General features: G+C 42.6%; 2 protein-coding genes across 7 annotated transcripts; one reads left to right on the top strand and one right to left on the bottom strand.

Annotated features, from left to right (window-relative positions):
• Window positions 1-68: 68 nt before the first annotated feature.
• On the top strand, window positions 69-7,731 carry stau1 (staufen double-stranded RNA binding protein 1). Of its 6 annotated transcripts, none has more exons than XM_070958733.1 (15): window positions 69-258; window positions 1,870-2,184; window positions 2,880-3,001; window positions 3,103-3,247; window positions 3,370-3,526; window positions 3,635-3,806; window positions 3,916-4,011; window positions 4,152-4,364; window positions 4,452-4,595; window positions 4,728-4,874; window positions 4,970-5,045; window positions 5,162-5,481; window positions 5,596-5,718; window positions 6,473-6,552; window positions 6,945-7,731. In XM_070958733.1, the coding sequence occupies exons 2-15, from the start codon at window positions 1,992-1,994 to the stop codon at window positions 7,030-7,032; spliced, it is 2,076 nt and encodes a 691-aa protein (XP_070814834.1). In that variant the 5' UTR covers window positions 69-258; window positions 1,870-1,991; the 3' UTR covers window positions 7,033-7,731. The 6 variants fall into 6 exon arrangements, with proteins under 6 accessions (XP_070814834.1, XP_070814831.1, XP_070814835.1 ...); XM_070958730.1 differs by having other exon boundaries at window positions 78-258; window positions 3,103-3,259; XM_070958734.1 differs by having other exon boundaries at window positions 89-258; window positions 1,874-2,184.
• A 1,277-nt stretch (window positions 7,732-9,008) lies between these two features.
• Window positions 9,009-11,571, bottom strand: rdh20 (retinol dehydrogenase 20). The gene is made up of 5 exons (XM_070959304.1): window positions 11,119-11,571; window positions 10,187-10,285; window positions 9,837-9,982; window positions 9,417-9,548; window positions 9,009-9,129 (listed from the first exon to the last, which is right to left on the bottom strand). The coding sequence occupies exons 1-5, from the start codon at window positions 11,569-11,571 to the stop codon at window positions 9,009-9,011; spliced, it is 951 nt and encodes a 316-aa protein (XP_070815405.1).
• Window positions 11,572-14,789: the final 3,218 nt, after the last annotated feature.

Here is a 14,789-nt window from a genome sequence, read left to right as displayed (position 1 = left end):
AATCTTCACAATCCGCTAAATCCCGCATTATTTTGGAAGTACTTCCTGTCTGATGACGTCACTTCCTGAAAAGACTCAAGATAGGGCCATTCTCTTTAGTGTTTGCCCTGTTTTCCCAATGTCCATCTCCTCAGCGCTGGTATTTTGATACAAAATTAACATAGACTGACTTTTGAAACTGGGCGTTATCAAAAACAAAAGTTAGTAAATAAACTTGTACTATGGAGTAATTAAAAACTGAACAAAAGGAACGACGAGGTGAGGTTTACTTTGTACATTGACTTATCGAGGGTTGAGGTTAGCTAGCTAGCAAATTCACCGGCTGTTCCCAGACTAGCTGGAAATTAATCGTAGACGTGTAATTGGCAAAGAAACTGGCGTCAGGTACTGCTGCTAATAAGCTGTGAGTGCATCTTCCCGAAGACATCATTGCTACCGCTCTTTAATTGTTCATGTTAATTTTCAAAGAGGTTGTCCCATTATGTCCATCGCTGCCATTGTAATTAGCTAGTTAGCTAACGTTAACGTGGTCCACTGGGAAAGCTCCTATAGCTACCCGGCGGCCTGATGTCATTTAGAGATAGTTAATGTCCTGCTGACAGTACTGTTCTCATTTTCACACATACGGTCACATCATCAAGAAAGACACAAGTCCGGTGATGCGAGAGACATTGTCGTGTATGCATATTTGCAAGCGGTTGAAGCTCCGTCTTCACCGCTGTTCCCTAGCTTTTGTTATGGTGTGACAAACGAGCAAATGTTTAAAGTGACATTTCATGAACAAGGTATTTAGCTTGTGGCCAATATTCAGCAGAATGAGGCACACGCTGAAATCAGTGAATGTGTATTTTAGCTGCGTTAAATCACAGCGAAGGCTTCATGGGCCCCACAACACCCAGACTGTGATGGACACCTCCCCACCGGTGCACCTTGAACGAGAACAAATAGCTTTTGGATCAGTCGCATCCCTAATTGACAACCAGGGTCGTGCAAAATGTTGGTGAGGAAACATTTTAAGACAAGCTAACAGTGGTGGTCAGCACGTCACATTCAGTGTCCATGTCGCCCATCTGGTTGCGTTGTTTGGTTGTCCTCTTTCTTGTTGGCTGTGACTGATAAATGATGTTGACATTAGGGTGTCGCCCGGTGTGTGGGGCCATACATAAATCACTGCCTATGGTGTGCATCTATAAGGGCCAAGTATACAGTATTTTGAGACTTTGGTAAATGTTAATGCTTAAGAGTTGGCTACCAGAGATGTCATCTTGTTCTGCACTTCTGTCAAGTGAATTGGACTTTTTTAAGATCCATTAATGTGTCAAACAGACAGTGAAACTGCTACACTCTTTTTCCATTTAATGTTTATTATCCTAATATTGTTAGCACTTGACAAATATCAAACTATTGTGTCCAACTGATATGGGCATATTTTCAGTTTGATTGTCACATGATTTATAGGTGCAAAGAGTATGTTTCCAGGTTGAAAGTTGAATATGAGGGTGAAGCTCAGTGGTTCACAATGTTGACTCACAGCAAGAAGGGGCCGGTTTCAAACCTGATCCAGGCACTGGGGACGTTATGTGTACATTTTTATGTTTCCCTCATCTCTGCAGGGGTTTTCACCCACAGTGCAAACACGTGCAGGTTGAGTGAATTGGATACTAAATTGTCCATAGATGTGAATGTGGTTGTCTCTGTCAGACCTGTGATAGGCTGCCTGTCTGGGCAGTACTCTTTGTCCTGCCCACTTGGTGCTGAAGGCTCCAGTAACAGTTACATTTTTTTAGATGAATTGAAAATTGTATCATTTTCTTAATATGTAGAAACTGGCACATCTTCATTACTGATCATATATTCTCACTTTTCCAGGCAGAGCTTGCATTCAGACCTCCTCAGTAAATAGTTCCTCCCACGTTGGCATTCACCATTGCTGCACTACAAAGTTCTTATCTTGACCTCAGCCTACGACTGACTAAGCTAGACCAACGAGGATGTCCCAGCTCCAGTTTCAGTGTCCGGCTAGCCCTATGCCTGCTGCCTCTGCCCCACTGCAGCTGGGGCAGCCACAACCTGGCTACAGCATCCCTTGTGCCTCAGGCACCCTACCCTCGGAGAGCGCCAGCCAGCCAATCAGGAGCTCTGCTCTCCCCGCGGGCTCAGCCACTCCCTACACTACCACCACAGGTTTGTTTTATTTATTTGTTGCAGTTATTTATTTATTTTTCATGTGAAGTAAAGTACTACCTTGTGTTTAGCCACTAATGCTTGTGGTTTTAAATATCACATATCTGTTTTAAATGTATTCATCAAGATCATTTCAATTGTTGTAAGGCCATCCTTTGGGGGGGTTCTTGGGACGTAGAAATTGTATCATGGTGACCATGGTCCCTTCCGGTGGCCACACTTAATTGTTTTGAGCACAATTATCACACTAACCTCTGCACTGACTGGAACTGCTTCTCTTTGGCAAAGCAAGTTTCATGTCCTGAAATCTCTCACTAAATGCCTGAAGGAGTTTTGGAGTTCACCTCCAGCAGCATGTGCAGATGTCAAAGCAGGCTTTTGTACTTGCAGAGTAGGGAAGTGCAAAATGTTACCCTTTTCCTGTTGCATTTGCCACAGCTTTAACTTCATTTCAGATGATTTCACATTTAAAAGTAGGGAGCTGAGAAGCTGGCTGAGCTTGAGGTACATGGTAATGTCCACCATGAAGGCCAACTCACACAGACAGCTGCTGAGGTTCCCCAGCTCTGCTCTATGACTTTCTCAGACTCTCTGTGTATTTTCTGTTTGGAACAGGCTCTTCATTTTGTGTTCATAATCATGTCTATTTGCTCAATCATTAAAACGATTTTGATCAAAAATGTGTTTTGTTCCAGTATCTAACATGGCAAACCCTAAAGAGAAGACCCCCATGTGTTTGGTGAATGAGTTAGCCCGTTTCAATAAGATCCAACCTGAGTATAAGCTGCTTTGTGAGCAAGGACCAGCTCACTCCAAGGTACGTTCAGAGGGATTATATCTCAGCTGTTGTCTTCTTTTGCCCTAAAGTCTGCTGGTGACGGAGACCGCTGAATTTCCTTTGTTTCCTGCCTCTGCTAGATTTTCTCAGTTAGACTCACACTGGGAGATCAGCACTGGGAAGCAGAGGGGACCAGCATCAAGAAAGCCCAGCATTCCGCTGCAGCGTCTGCCCTCGCTGAGACGACACTTCCCAAGCCCACCGTGAGGACGCCCCGCAACACAGGCAAGAACCCAGGTGGGCTCCTCCCACTGGCTCTGTGGCAGTCTCCTTTTAAAGCTCGTTAAAGCTTTGCAGAGGAGAGTCGCTCATATATGGTTTTATCTTTGTTTGTGTTGGCCTTACAGCAGATGGTTTGACACACACTATGGAGTTAAATGCACTATGTATGAAGCTTGGTAAAAAGCCTATGTATAAACCCATCGACACGTACCCAGGGATGAGACCGCCAAACTTCAACTACAATGTCCGGGCTCCAGGTCCTTACCAGCGCTCTATGCAACAGTGAGTTTCCTTCAGATGGAAATTAGAAAAGAGGAAGTTCTTCCAGTTTGTCTTATTTTTGAATCATTTCTTGCATCATAGGTCCATTGACTCTTTTTTTGTCTTCAGGTACTACTATCCATTTCCTCCAGTGGGACCAATGCTATACCACATGGAGCTTTCCATCGGAGGCCAGCAGTTTTTTGGTAAGGGACGCACACGGCAGTTAGCAAAACACGACGCTGCTGCCAAGGCCCTGAAAGTGCTGCACAAGGAGCCAATATTGCAACAGTTGCCAGTGGTGAGAAAAGAAGTGCACATTTAATGTGAAATAGTGCTCGAAAGCCTTGGTGCAGTAGTAGTCACAGTTTTTGATTTTCTTTCTGTAATATGCTCTCTGCTCTTCACAGATGAATGGAGAGCCCGAGGAGGAGAACCTCAACAAATCAGAAATCAGTCAAGTGTTTGAAATTGCACTTAAACGTAACTTACCTGTCAACTTTGAGGTGACTTTCATTCATTTTACTTACATTTCTTTTGATGTTAATCAGTTAAGATGTGTCTACAATACCCCAGAGTCTTAACAGGTCTAATTACAGAGCGCGAATGCTCCTCTGCATCATGATTTGTCCCTGCTGTTTTCCAGGTTTTAAAGGAAGAAGGCCCTCCCCACATGAAGAGTTTTGTAGTGTGTGTTACAGTCGGGGAGTTCACTGGAGAGGGCGAGGGAAAGAGTAAGAAGATTGCCAAGAAGCTGGCAGCAGCAGCGGTGCTGGGGGAGCTGAAGAGGCTGCCCCATATACCCAGCGTGGAAAAGACGCTGCCACGCATCAAGAAGAAAACCAAATCCATCATCAAGGTAATGTAACCAGCAAGTGGAAAAAGAACAATCAGTACAGACCTTGAGTGTCTTCGTAAAGTGATAACTAGCCTGTCACACCAACAGCTACAAACCAGCCCAGAATACGGTCAGGGAATGAATCCCATCAGCCGCCTGGCTCAGATCCAGCAGGCCAAGAAGGAGAAAGAACCAGAGTACAGCATGGTGACAGAGAGGGGTCTACCTCGACGCAGGGAGTTTGTCATGCAGGTGATTTGACAGCAACTGAAGCATGCCGGCAGCACAGCATGACATCCGTGTCCCTTTTCCTCTGCCTTTGCTTGTTAATTGCTCGCCCAGCGAGCTCTTTGATCAGTGTTTGTTGCATGCTTTCTGGTACAGGTGATGGTGTGCGGTCAGTCTGCAGAGGGAATGGGACCTAGTAAGAAGGTGGCCAAGAGGAACGCAGCAGAGAAAATGCTGGAGCTCTTGGGTTATAAAGTGCCTCAGCCTCAGCCCCCTAAACCGGCACTCAAAACGGATGAAAAGGTTCTGCTACACCCTCATCAAGCAAGTCTTGTAAACATGGCACACAAAGTTTTGATGTTCCATCAATTACATCTACTGTCTTTTGTAATATTTAGACCCCAATGAAAAAGCCTGGTGATGGCCGCAAAGTGACCTTCTTTGAACCCGGCTCTGTAGAGGATGCGGCATTGGGTAAGTGTCAGTAGATCTACTAGATTCAGATGTTTGGCAATGCTCATATTGTATCGTTTATTTTCTTATTTCTGCTATGCTCACATACTCTTTATAAATGTGCTTTTCCTTTGAAGGTTCCAAGGAGGAGGACTTCCGCCTGCCTTACCTGAGCCACCAGCAGCTACCTGCAGGTATCCTGCCCATGGTCCCTGAGGTGGCTCAAGCAGTTGGAGCCTGCCAAGGACCCCAGGCCAAGGACTACAGTCGAGCTATCCCCAACCCAGGCAAGGCCACAATCACTGCCATGATTGCCAATGAGCTGCTTTACGCAGGGACATCCCTGACTGCTGAGACTATCCTAAAGAACAAAAATAACATGAACCAACTGCCCCACGGACCCCTCACCAGGCCTTCAGAACAGCTCAGCTATCTTGCATCCGTGCAGGGCCTGCAGGTAACCGACGGCATGTTCTGCTTTGATGAACTCAATAAGGCCAGTAGTGTACATGCAATTGATTTAAACCAAGAAGTGTAGGTATTCATTAAAATATTTTTTTTTCGTTTGCAGGTGGAATATAAAGATTTCCCCAAAAACAATAAGAATGAGTTTGTGTCACTGATTAACTGCTCCTCCCAGCCACCGCTCATCAGTCATGGGATTGGAAAAGATGTAGAATCCTGTCATGATATGGTGAGCCTTTTTTCTCCTTAATCTGCAAAGTTTATCCCTGCAGGTTCATTCTCTTTAACAGTGTTATGTCTAGAATGCACCTGTCAAGTCCTGCAAAGAGAGGAATCACATTGTGTGTGAGCCACATTAGCTGTGAGAGGAGAGACTATATACCAGCCAAAAACCACAAAATATAAATGTGGGAGTAATTGGATGCCTCAGAAAGACCCAGGCAGTCGCTGATGAAGGATAACTAACAGGAACAAAATGCTGAAAACAAGCGCGTCAAACATATAAGCTTCTACAGTGTCAGTCCTTGCATGCGAAGTTGGAACACGTTTGTCTTGGTGACAAGATGTTACATGAACAGTAAAAATACCTGTGCGTGTATTGTTCATATATGTACATGTGTCATATGCTGCAATTTGTGCAAGAAGGGATTGCTCGTGAATGGATTATAAAGGCCTGTTTTGTCCACAGTCAGTATCTCTGCCTTTGCACAGAACAAATCAATATCACAGGCTGTCAAATTTTGGGAAGTCTTCAAAGGTCACTGTATTTCCTCCTTATGAGCTGCTGCGGTACCAACCAAACAAGCTTTCCACGAGCACGCTCTCTTCAAAGAATAGCCATTTTTCTGACTTTATTTCAAGAACATACCATGAGGGGGACTAATAAAGATCTTAGGGTGACCATGAACACCACACAGCTGTACTTTTTACAGGCTTGTGCTCAGTTGAGCTGCAGTAAGCTGTACTGTTCATCACCTCCACAGGCTGCACTGAATATATTGAAATTGCTCTCCGAGTTGGACCAGCAGCCAAATGAAAGGACAGGAAATGGACCAGTCTCTAGGTAAACACTGACAGACACCGTCTCTTTGCTTGTGTGTAGCTTTGTTTACAATAAGCCTTTCATTCCATTGGTAATTAAAACGAGTAATCAGTCTTAATAGTAATGCCTTATTTAAACTCCTCAATTATAAAGTTTCTTTTGTTGTTTGTCTCGTACTGGCGCTCTGGACACGTTCACGAAGTGATGCATGTTTGGGAGATAATTCGTTTTTGGAACGTAAACAGAGCGCTCAAGGAGAATTCTCTGATAAAACTGTGTTTTAATAAGAGGGCATGTCAGAAAAGGTTAATTAAATTGAACACATTCAGACTGAACGAACACGAGCGCACATAAACGCAGGAATATCTGGAGGCTGATTAACAGTGACCCTACGTGTGACTTGTCTTCCACAGGTGTGGCAAGCAGGAAATCGAAGGTGACTTGCACCTCAAACAGACTAACTCAAGCACATTGGCACAGACCCTGGATGGCACTGTTTAGACGATCAGGTTTGGTTGTCTGTAAAAGCACTAGAGAAAACTCTGACACTGTGTTCTTAGTCTGCTTTAGAAGCCTACGGGAAGCTTGAGGCGCTGTAGGCTCTAAACCATCACTGTTCATACTCATTGTTCCAAAATGTTCACAGTTAAACAAGATTGATAGGAAAAAAAACAGCTTCTTCCCCTTGATGTTGTTTAATTGTTCACATTATTTATTTTTGTTGCGTTGTAGAAGAAGTAGCTGCATCCTAGTCAATGAGTTGAGGGTTTACGTGGTGAAAAAACAAATGAAGTGATTTAACTGTGAACCGTGTTTTGTTTTGCTTGTTTCCTCTCTGTGAGACCTTCTAACTCTTGTTTTTAAGTCTTCTGCGTTTTATCCCCCGCTGAGGTAGTTCATTAAACTAGATCTTCTAAAGGTGTGGACCTCATCTTTGTCTAGGGTGCAGCTGGTGAACCTCTGTTGATTTTCCTAGAGTGCTTTATATCAACAACCAGTGTTATCAACATTACCATGTCGGGCTGGGAAGAAGTTCTGACTAAATGTAGCGTGTGATGTAATGTGACGTTGTGTGTGCTGTGTGCGGCCGGGACGGCTCCCTGTCGCCTCAGTTTCCCCAATAATCCTGTATGTCGACCTCCCTTCTCTCTCCGCTCCCCATGGTAATTAAACTGAATGTGCTGACATGCACAAAACAAAGATTTCTGCGATCTTGTCTTTTTCTTTACCTGCCGGTGGTGGAACGTATAGCAGAAAAGGTTTAGGTTATAACTCAGTGTTATCATTTATCAACTCTCAGCGGTGTCGTACGGTCATGATATGGTTATATTGTGTCACTGTGTTTCCACATGAATGATTCCAGCAACTTAAATAAAACTAAAAAGATTAAGCTGTAATCTCATTGCAGACTGAAAACACTCCTTAACTGGCTACTTTGTAAGAAATACAACAGAGCAGCTGTTGCTCTACAGTGCTGCATTTGTCTTTATAATAAGGAATTCAGTCTGTACAGTAACACAGGATTATATGCATGTGTCGTTTCCTTTGAGTGCCTCATGCAGAGGTAGGCGGTTTGAATCCACCCCTCACTCCTGGAGTGGCGGACCCTGCCTTTAACTCTGAAATATAGTATCCTAAATGGGGGTTGATTTTATGAAAATGTTATCACTGATCAGTGATTTGCTTTTGATACAAAGTTCAAATTGAGAAAAAATGAAATAATTTTGACCTTTTATGAGTGTGACTGGAGACATTTTAAACAGTACATCCTGACATTATGCTGTAGGAAATGCTTTGTCATCAGTCGGACTTGCTTCCGAGTGCACACTTCCTAGTCCATTGTAGGAATCAGTGAAAATGAAATGCTTGTAGACATTTGTATGCTGTTCTAATTCAGAACCAGGTTCTTTAAAAGGTATGAGAACAATGATGTGCTTTTTGAACATATGAGCATGTACACATTTTGTCGTAGACAAGTTCTGTTTTTCAATCGATTTCTTTTATGTAAACACAATACAGAACAATATTCTGGGACATTTACAGATATCAAAGACATTCCCCTTTTGGCCGGTCCAGGATCCAATCACTGTTAAGTTTGTTGTCATTTTAAAGGTTTATGGTGAAAGCATTCAAAGGGACTTAAGACCTCATCTGAACATTACCGAAGTGTTTTTATGGGTTCTGATGACCACCTGGCTGAGTCGTCATCTAGTCCGTGTTTCTCAATGATCAGTTTCAAAGTCTTAAGCCCCCTCCGTTTGGCCTCCAAATGTTATTGAATCCTGACTGTAGCTGGGCTGTTTGGCCCACTGCTGTCCACGCAAGCAGAAGGATTTTTTTATTTCTTAATATTATCATTATATATATATTCTGCATTCATCTGATATATGATAAACCCTTTGAATGACATTTACATTTTTTTTGTTTTTTTTTTAAGGTTTCTGACCCAACAGTGTCTTAACTGTACTTAGGTATGATTATGCAACCTTAATGGAGCCATTAGACGCTTGTTTCTTCATGGTGTCAATGAAAGGGTACATGCACTTGTCGGACCCCATGAAACGATATGTGACCACATTGGATTCCCATGGCAGCAGTCTGAAAGAGAGCATGTGCAGCAGAGCTTACAGGCCGCTGTTATGCAGAAATACAGTATCAGAGAAGTATATTGTAACACTTAATAATACCACATTTTATTGTTTGAGTCAGGCATGAACAATGGAGAAACAATTGGGCATTGTAGAGAAAAGGAGAAATAAATTACTTTGTAAATACTGGGTACCAAAGGATTACAATACTTTGATATCTTCTGCAGAACCCATAAAAGGCTGTATTATAAGGCGCTACCAAAAGTTTGTGTTGCAAAGTTGTGGCTTTCTACTTACGCTCTGGACAGGAAAGGCAGGTAGGTGAGGCGGGGGATGCACACCAACGGTTGGTCTACCAGGATGGCGTTCATGGCCTGCTCGACGCAGTACTGGGGCTCCAGAGGGGGCAGGAGCAGTTCCATTTCCTCCCTGTCATGGCACCAAAGCACGAACCGACTGTCACTTAAGAGTTAGCATGCAGCGTTTTGACAGCAAACCCGCACGTCCGAACATAAACAACATGACGCGCAACAGAGGCAAGCCGGGAAGGACAGGAGATGAAGGAACACAAAGAACAGCTGTTCTCAAATTTACGAGTAACAACACCTCGATGGATATTTGATGGGTCCATATATTTCCAAATTTTGCCACATATTCCTCGCTCTGTCTGAATCTCTCTGTTCAGAAGACAAGAATGTGGGTGTTTGGTTGACATACCGTATCTTGCAGCCTTCAAACATGCCTGTGTCCACGATATAGGGGCACACAAGAGTAGTTTTCACTCCTTCAAACTCCTCAGCCAGCAGCTCGTGGGCCAGGGACTCATGGAAGCCCACTGCAGCAAACTTACTGGCACAGTAATCCTGTCCCGAACAAAAACCAAAACTCGTTTACTGTGTAAGTGTTGGATATTTACAGAACGACTGTCAGACCTGCTCAGACTTCTGTTTCTGTCTTATGCTTTTGAATTTGTTACATCATTTGCTGACTCAAGCTGTGTGAAACACTGTGACAATAAAGCTGTCATATCTTAGCGCTGCAGTGATGTTTCTCCCTCCCTGGTTCACCTCGACACAAGCGGTGCTGAAGAGGCCGAGGACGCTGGCGATGGTCACAATGTGTCCATGGTTCTGGGCTTTCATCTGAGGGAGGAAGGCCTTCACTGTCTGAGACACACACACACGCAGCAGGTTATTATAAGCCAACAAGCGGTGTTCATATGACTTGTAGTGACTTAAGTGTTGCTCAATGTGAGGGAAGCTTATGTTGCATGAGCAGCTTCTCATTAAGAGGATTTATGTGGGAATCCTACAGTCCATAGTGTGAAGGGGATAAAGCTATTAACGCAATACAATTTACACATCATGTGTCACACCGTGCGCAATAACCTGCTCTGTATTAACAGCCGATGAAAAGATTATACATTGTGAAATTCAAACGCTTTATTTCTACGTCTGTGCATCAGCCGGCACTGAAGTCTGTGAAGTTCCTGCTCGAAAGAAGCCTTATAGGAGAAACACAAGTACATGACAACCAAGACATGACTTCATTACACACATTTCGTCTTGTCTTCTCTTGACAGTTTTGTTATTGTGCTACCTTTTTCACTTTGACAACTCATTTACATTTTAAAAATCTAATGTCTTTTTTGGATATAATATCTGCATCAAGTTACAGCTATTAATCAGGATGTAAACATGATTTGCCCCCTTAATATAAAAGCAATTATTATTCTGAATGAGCAGATTAATGAGGCACTTAGAGGTTTTATCCTAAATACCTGTACTGAGTCACTAATCCCATGCAGATACAGTACATGTGTCTGTGATACACTCACATCTATACTGTAATCTATACCTGCCCTCCAGGTAACAGGATATTTAGTACTGTTAATAAATGAAGGGTGGCTGGACTTCCTGTCTGATCTTAAGGATGTTCCACCTTCATCACTTCAGCTGTGATTCTTCACCACATTTCATTTTGACTCTGGAGTTCTCACCCAGAAGAGCGCGTGGCAGTTGACTTTCATGGTCCTCTCCATCAGCTCATCAGGACAGTCTAATATGCGCTCCCCAGCCACCACTCCAGCATTGTTCACCAGCATTGTGATGTCCCGGCCCAGCTCTTTTCGCACAAGGTCTGCAGTGCGATACACATCCTCCCTGTTGGTCACATCCACCGTGTAGGTGTACGCCTTACCCCCCAACTCACGCACCAGCTTGGCTGTCTGCTCATTGGAGCTGCTGTTGACGTCCCACAGCACCACTTCGGCCCCATGCTTGGTGAATTCCTGAGCAAAGAGACGACCCAGGCCGCCGCCTGATCCGGTGATCAGCACCAGCTCGCCGTCGATGGGCTTGGTGCGTGGGCGCAGGACAATCCGCACAGAGTTACGCAGGATGAAGTAAATCACATCCAGAAGCATCATCTGGAGGTCCATTAGAAAAATCATGTTGATCGACTTTTTACTGCTGATGGTGCTGATTGTAAGAGCAGAGGGAGCCCACAGTGGATTATTCACACCTGTTACCTGTGCAAGTGTGTTTCCTATTGCCTATCTAAGTGTTAGATTGTGTGGGAGCAAAGGATGCAGACAGCCAAGCTGGTGTTTTCCTCCCTCAATGACCCTCAGCCTCCATCCACGGTTTATTTAAACACTCTCCTCCCGGATTAGAGGGAAAAACCTTGAGCTCCTAATAAAAACACTTTTGTTGCAAGCTGTGAATGTATGCATTTTCACCATTACTCAGGAAAATAACGTGCTGGAGGGCATTACGGAGAGTTTCTGAGTCTTTGCAGGACATTATTCAAAGTTCACAGCTTGCACATACTGTACACGTGAAATTCTTGCATATGCACAGACACCACCTCTCGATATTATTCTTACACATAAATATATGAAATACTTGCACCTTTATGTAAATGCATATGCAACATCTTTGCATTATATGTGGCTGTAAATGTCTCAGTTTATCTCAAAGGCTTCTCAGCAGGAACAGAAGGGGAGACGATGAATAGTACTGTTGGTGCTTACACTGAATTGAAAAGATTAATCACCATCATGACTGACTTTCAATGGCACAAATTGGTGATTTTTCATCATTAGTTTCTCTAAGTTCAAGCTCCCATAATTATCTTCTGCAGTGTAAAATGATGACACCAGTGGCTCATATGCAGGTGTTGCACTGTGATACAGAGATCGCAAGCAAATACATCACTAATTATGGCATCTCAATGCAGCGAAATGTGAAACAAGGAGGATTCAGTACATTAATCAGAAGCAGAGTGAATTCCAGCCTCAGCGTACGTACTAGAATAATGAACCGGACTAATCCAATTACTTCAAACTTTTTTTTTTAAGTTTGAAGTAATTTTTAAGTCATACAGAAGTAAGGAACTGACAACGAAGAGCAGCTGATGAAGTACAAATACTCTAAACCTTATACTTCCATCAGTGGTGGAAAGTAATTAAGTACATTTACTCAAGTTCTGTACTTAAGTACAAATTTAAAGTGCTAGTATGTGATTTGATCACGTGTGGCTTTCTCCTTCTACTCCACCACATTTCAGAGGCAGATGTTGGACCTTTTTCTTCACTATATTTGTTTGATAGCTTTAGTTTTTAGGTACTTTACAAATACACATGAGTACAAGTAAGACTAAACAATAAGTCAATTAATCAATCAACAGAAAAAGAATAACATTATTTTGGTCACCATTTAGTTATTTTTCATGCATTCTTGTTTCTGAAACTTGAAGATTTGCCGTTTTCCTTTTGATCATTTTGATTATTTTTATTCATTTTTAATAATTTTGAAGTTCTGGCTATTTGTTGGACACATTGTGAAGGTGTCACTTTGGATTCTGGGTAATTGTGATGGCATTTCTCACTATTTTCACATTTTTTACAAACCAAACAATCACTTAATGGAGAAAATAATCATCAGATTAATCCATAACAGAAATAATCATTAGTTGCAATCCTATGCAGCATAGTTAAACTTGGTATAAATGCATGAAAAATAATTATCTAATGATAAATGACAACATACATCAGTCACAGTTTTGTTTTTTGTTTTTTTACTTCTAATACTTTTAAGTACATTTTCCTGATTATACATACTTATATTTAAGTAACGTTGTCAGTCAAGGACTTTTACTAAAATAAAGGATCTGAAAACGTCTTCCTGACTCCCAGGTATGTGCATGAGGACAGTGGCTCAGATTTAAACACTGCTGGCTGAAAGCTGTCGCTCAGCAGTGAGCTAAAGTTTAAAGTTTTGGTCCAGTGTTCGCGGACGGGACATCATTCAAGGCCAAGCTTCGATCCCAGCACCACCTGTAGAGCAGTCAGAATCATATTAAACGAGAACATAAGGAGATTATGTGCATCTGAACTGTAAATCTCTGCATTGTTACTTATGTCCCGGAGGGCAGCTTGTTTCTGTATCACGTTCTTGTTTTAGGCGAACACTGCCACCCTTGTTTACTCCCTCTTTAGGAATGTGGGCCATATTTAGAGAATTATACCAGTGAATTTGCATATTTTAACCCATTTATTATAAAACCCTGTTCACCATTTTTCAAAGCATTTTATAGACTTTTCCTGTCTTTAAGGCAGCCAGTGGTTATTGCTTTCTGTGCAGAGAGACAGTCAACCTGCAGAGATGAGCTGTCCGAGACCGGTTTGATAGAGACAATCCATCACTATGACAATCTGCTTTATATTATTGCTGCATCTTAGTTGTAAGTGCAGTCGAATTTGTTTCCAGAAGATCATGTCAGTGTACATGCAGTATACTCTATATTAAAATTAGATACTATGTTACCTGGTGAAATGTTGCATCTCACAACAATATGCCGTGCAGATAAATATTTCTTTTTCTAAAATACAAATATATTTTCAGAAATGGGTCAAGGCGGTAAGAAGGAGGTTAGTTTAAATACTGCCAAGAATTTTGCCCTACTGTGAGCTGTTGAGCAACACTTTGAAACAGCAGCAAAGAGCAGATCAGAATGAGTGCCTTGAAACTAGTGCTAGCACCACCTGTGCATTAAAGTGTTGTGGATCCAGTGTGGAGCTGTGCCTGATCATTTGCCAGCCAGTTTCCCTGCTGGATATGCCTTAAAAAAAGGTACTTTTTGAGTGTAGTGTGGTGAGAAGCCATTCAACCCCAGGCCATTTCTGTCTTTTGTGGGTTTATTGAAAACACAAGATTGCAACCTGCTGTTGCTTCCAAATGGACTTTCTTTCACTTTTTGACTGCAAAAAAAACTCAGTTTTGTTGTTAGAATAAAAAGATCTGATAAGATGAGATAGAACAGGACAGAGGGTGTGAATGGTGTCTATATGGAGTGTTTATATCCAGTCAGTGGTGACCGTCTGTTAACTGGAGCGCACACATAGGGAAAAAGAACCCAAACTCACATGATAGTCTTCTTTCTGTCTCTATATGTCACAATTCTTGCATGTTTGTCATGCTTCGAGCATTATAATCAGCCTTTCAGCTCTACCCTCTTTCTGTTCCTAGCTTCTACCTCCACGCACACAGCAGAAGGCGACTGGGAATCTTAGTTTGAGTGGAGCCCTGCACTGTCCGCACTGTTGTTCTTTTTGCATGAATAACCTCGGCCATAGGAGCTTCATTAATCCACTCTTTTCACATGTTG

The sequence above is a fragment of the Chaetodon trifascialis genome, chromosome 3, assembly GCF_039877785.1.
Source record: "Chaetodon trifascialis isolate fChaTrf1 chromosome 3, fChaTrf1.hap1, whole genome shotgun sequence".
In the NCBI taxonomy this organism is placed as follows: Eukaryota; Metazoa; Chordata; class Actinopteri; order Chaetodontiformes; family Chaetodontidae; genus Chaetodon; species Chaetodon trifascialis.
This window is presented reverse-complemented; position numbering and strand designations above follow the sequence as displayed.

Bases quoted from the DNA above. Each gene is read 5' to 3' on its own strand.
- stau1 (XM_070958730.1), top strand. From the start codon at position 1,992: ATGTCCCAGCTCCAGTTTCAGTGTCCGGCTAGCCCTATGCCTGCTGCC. The intron at 2,185-2,879 runs GTTTGTTTTATT...GTTTTGTTCCAG, and splicing joins TCCCTACACTACCACCACAG to TATCTAACATGGCAAACCCT. The intron at 5,046-5,161 runs GTAAGTGTCAGT...TTTCCTTTGAAG, and splicing joins TGTAGAGGATGCGGCATTGG to GTTCCAAGGAGGAGGACTTC.
- rdh20 (XM_070959304.1), bottom strand. From the start codon at position 11,571: ATGATTTTTCTAATGGACCTCCAGATGATGCTTCTGGATGTGATTTAC. The intron at 10,286-11,118 runs GTGAGAACTCCA...TGTGTGTCTCAG, and splicing joins ACTGCCACGCGCTCTTCTGG to ACAGTGAAGGCCTTCCTCCC. The intron at 9,130-9,416 runs GTAAGTAGAAAG...GCTCTCTTTCAG, and splicing joins CTGCCTTTCCTGTCCAGAGC to ACTGCTGCCATGGGAATCCA.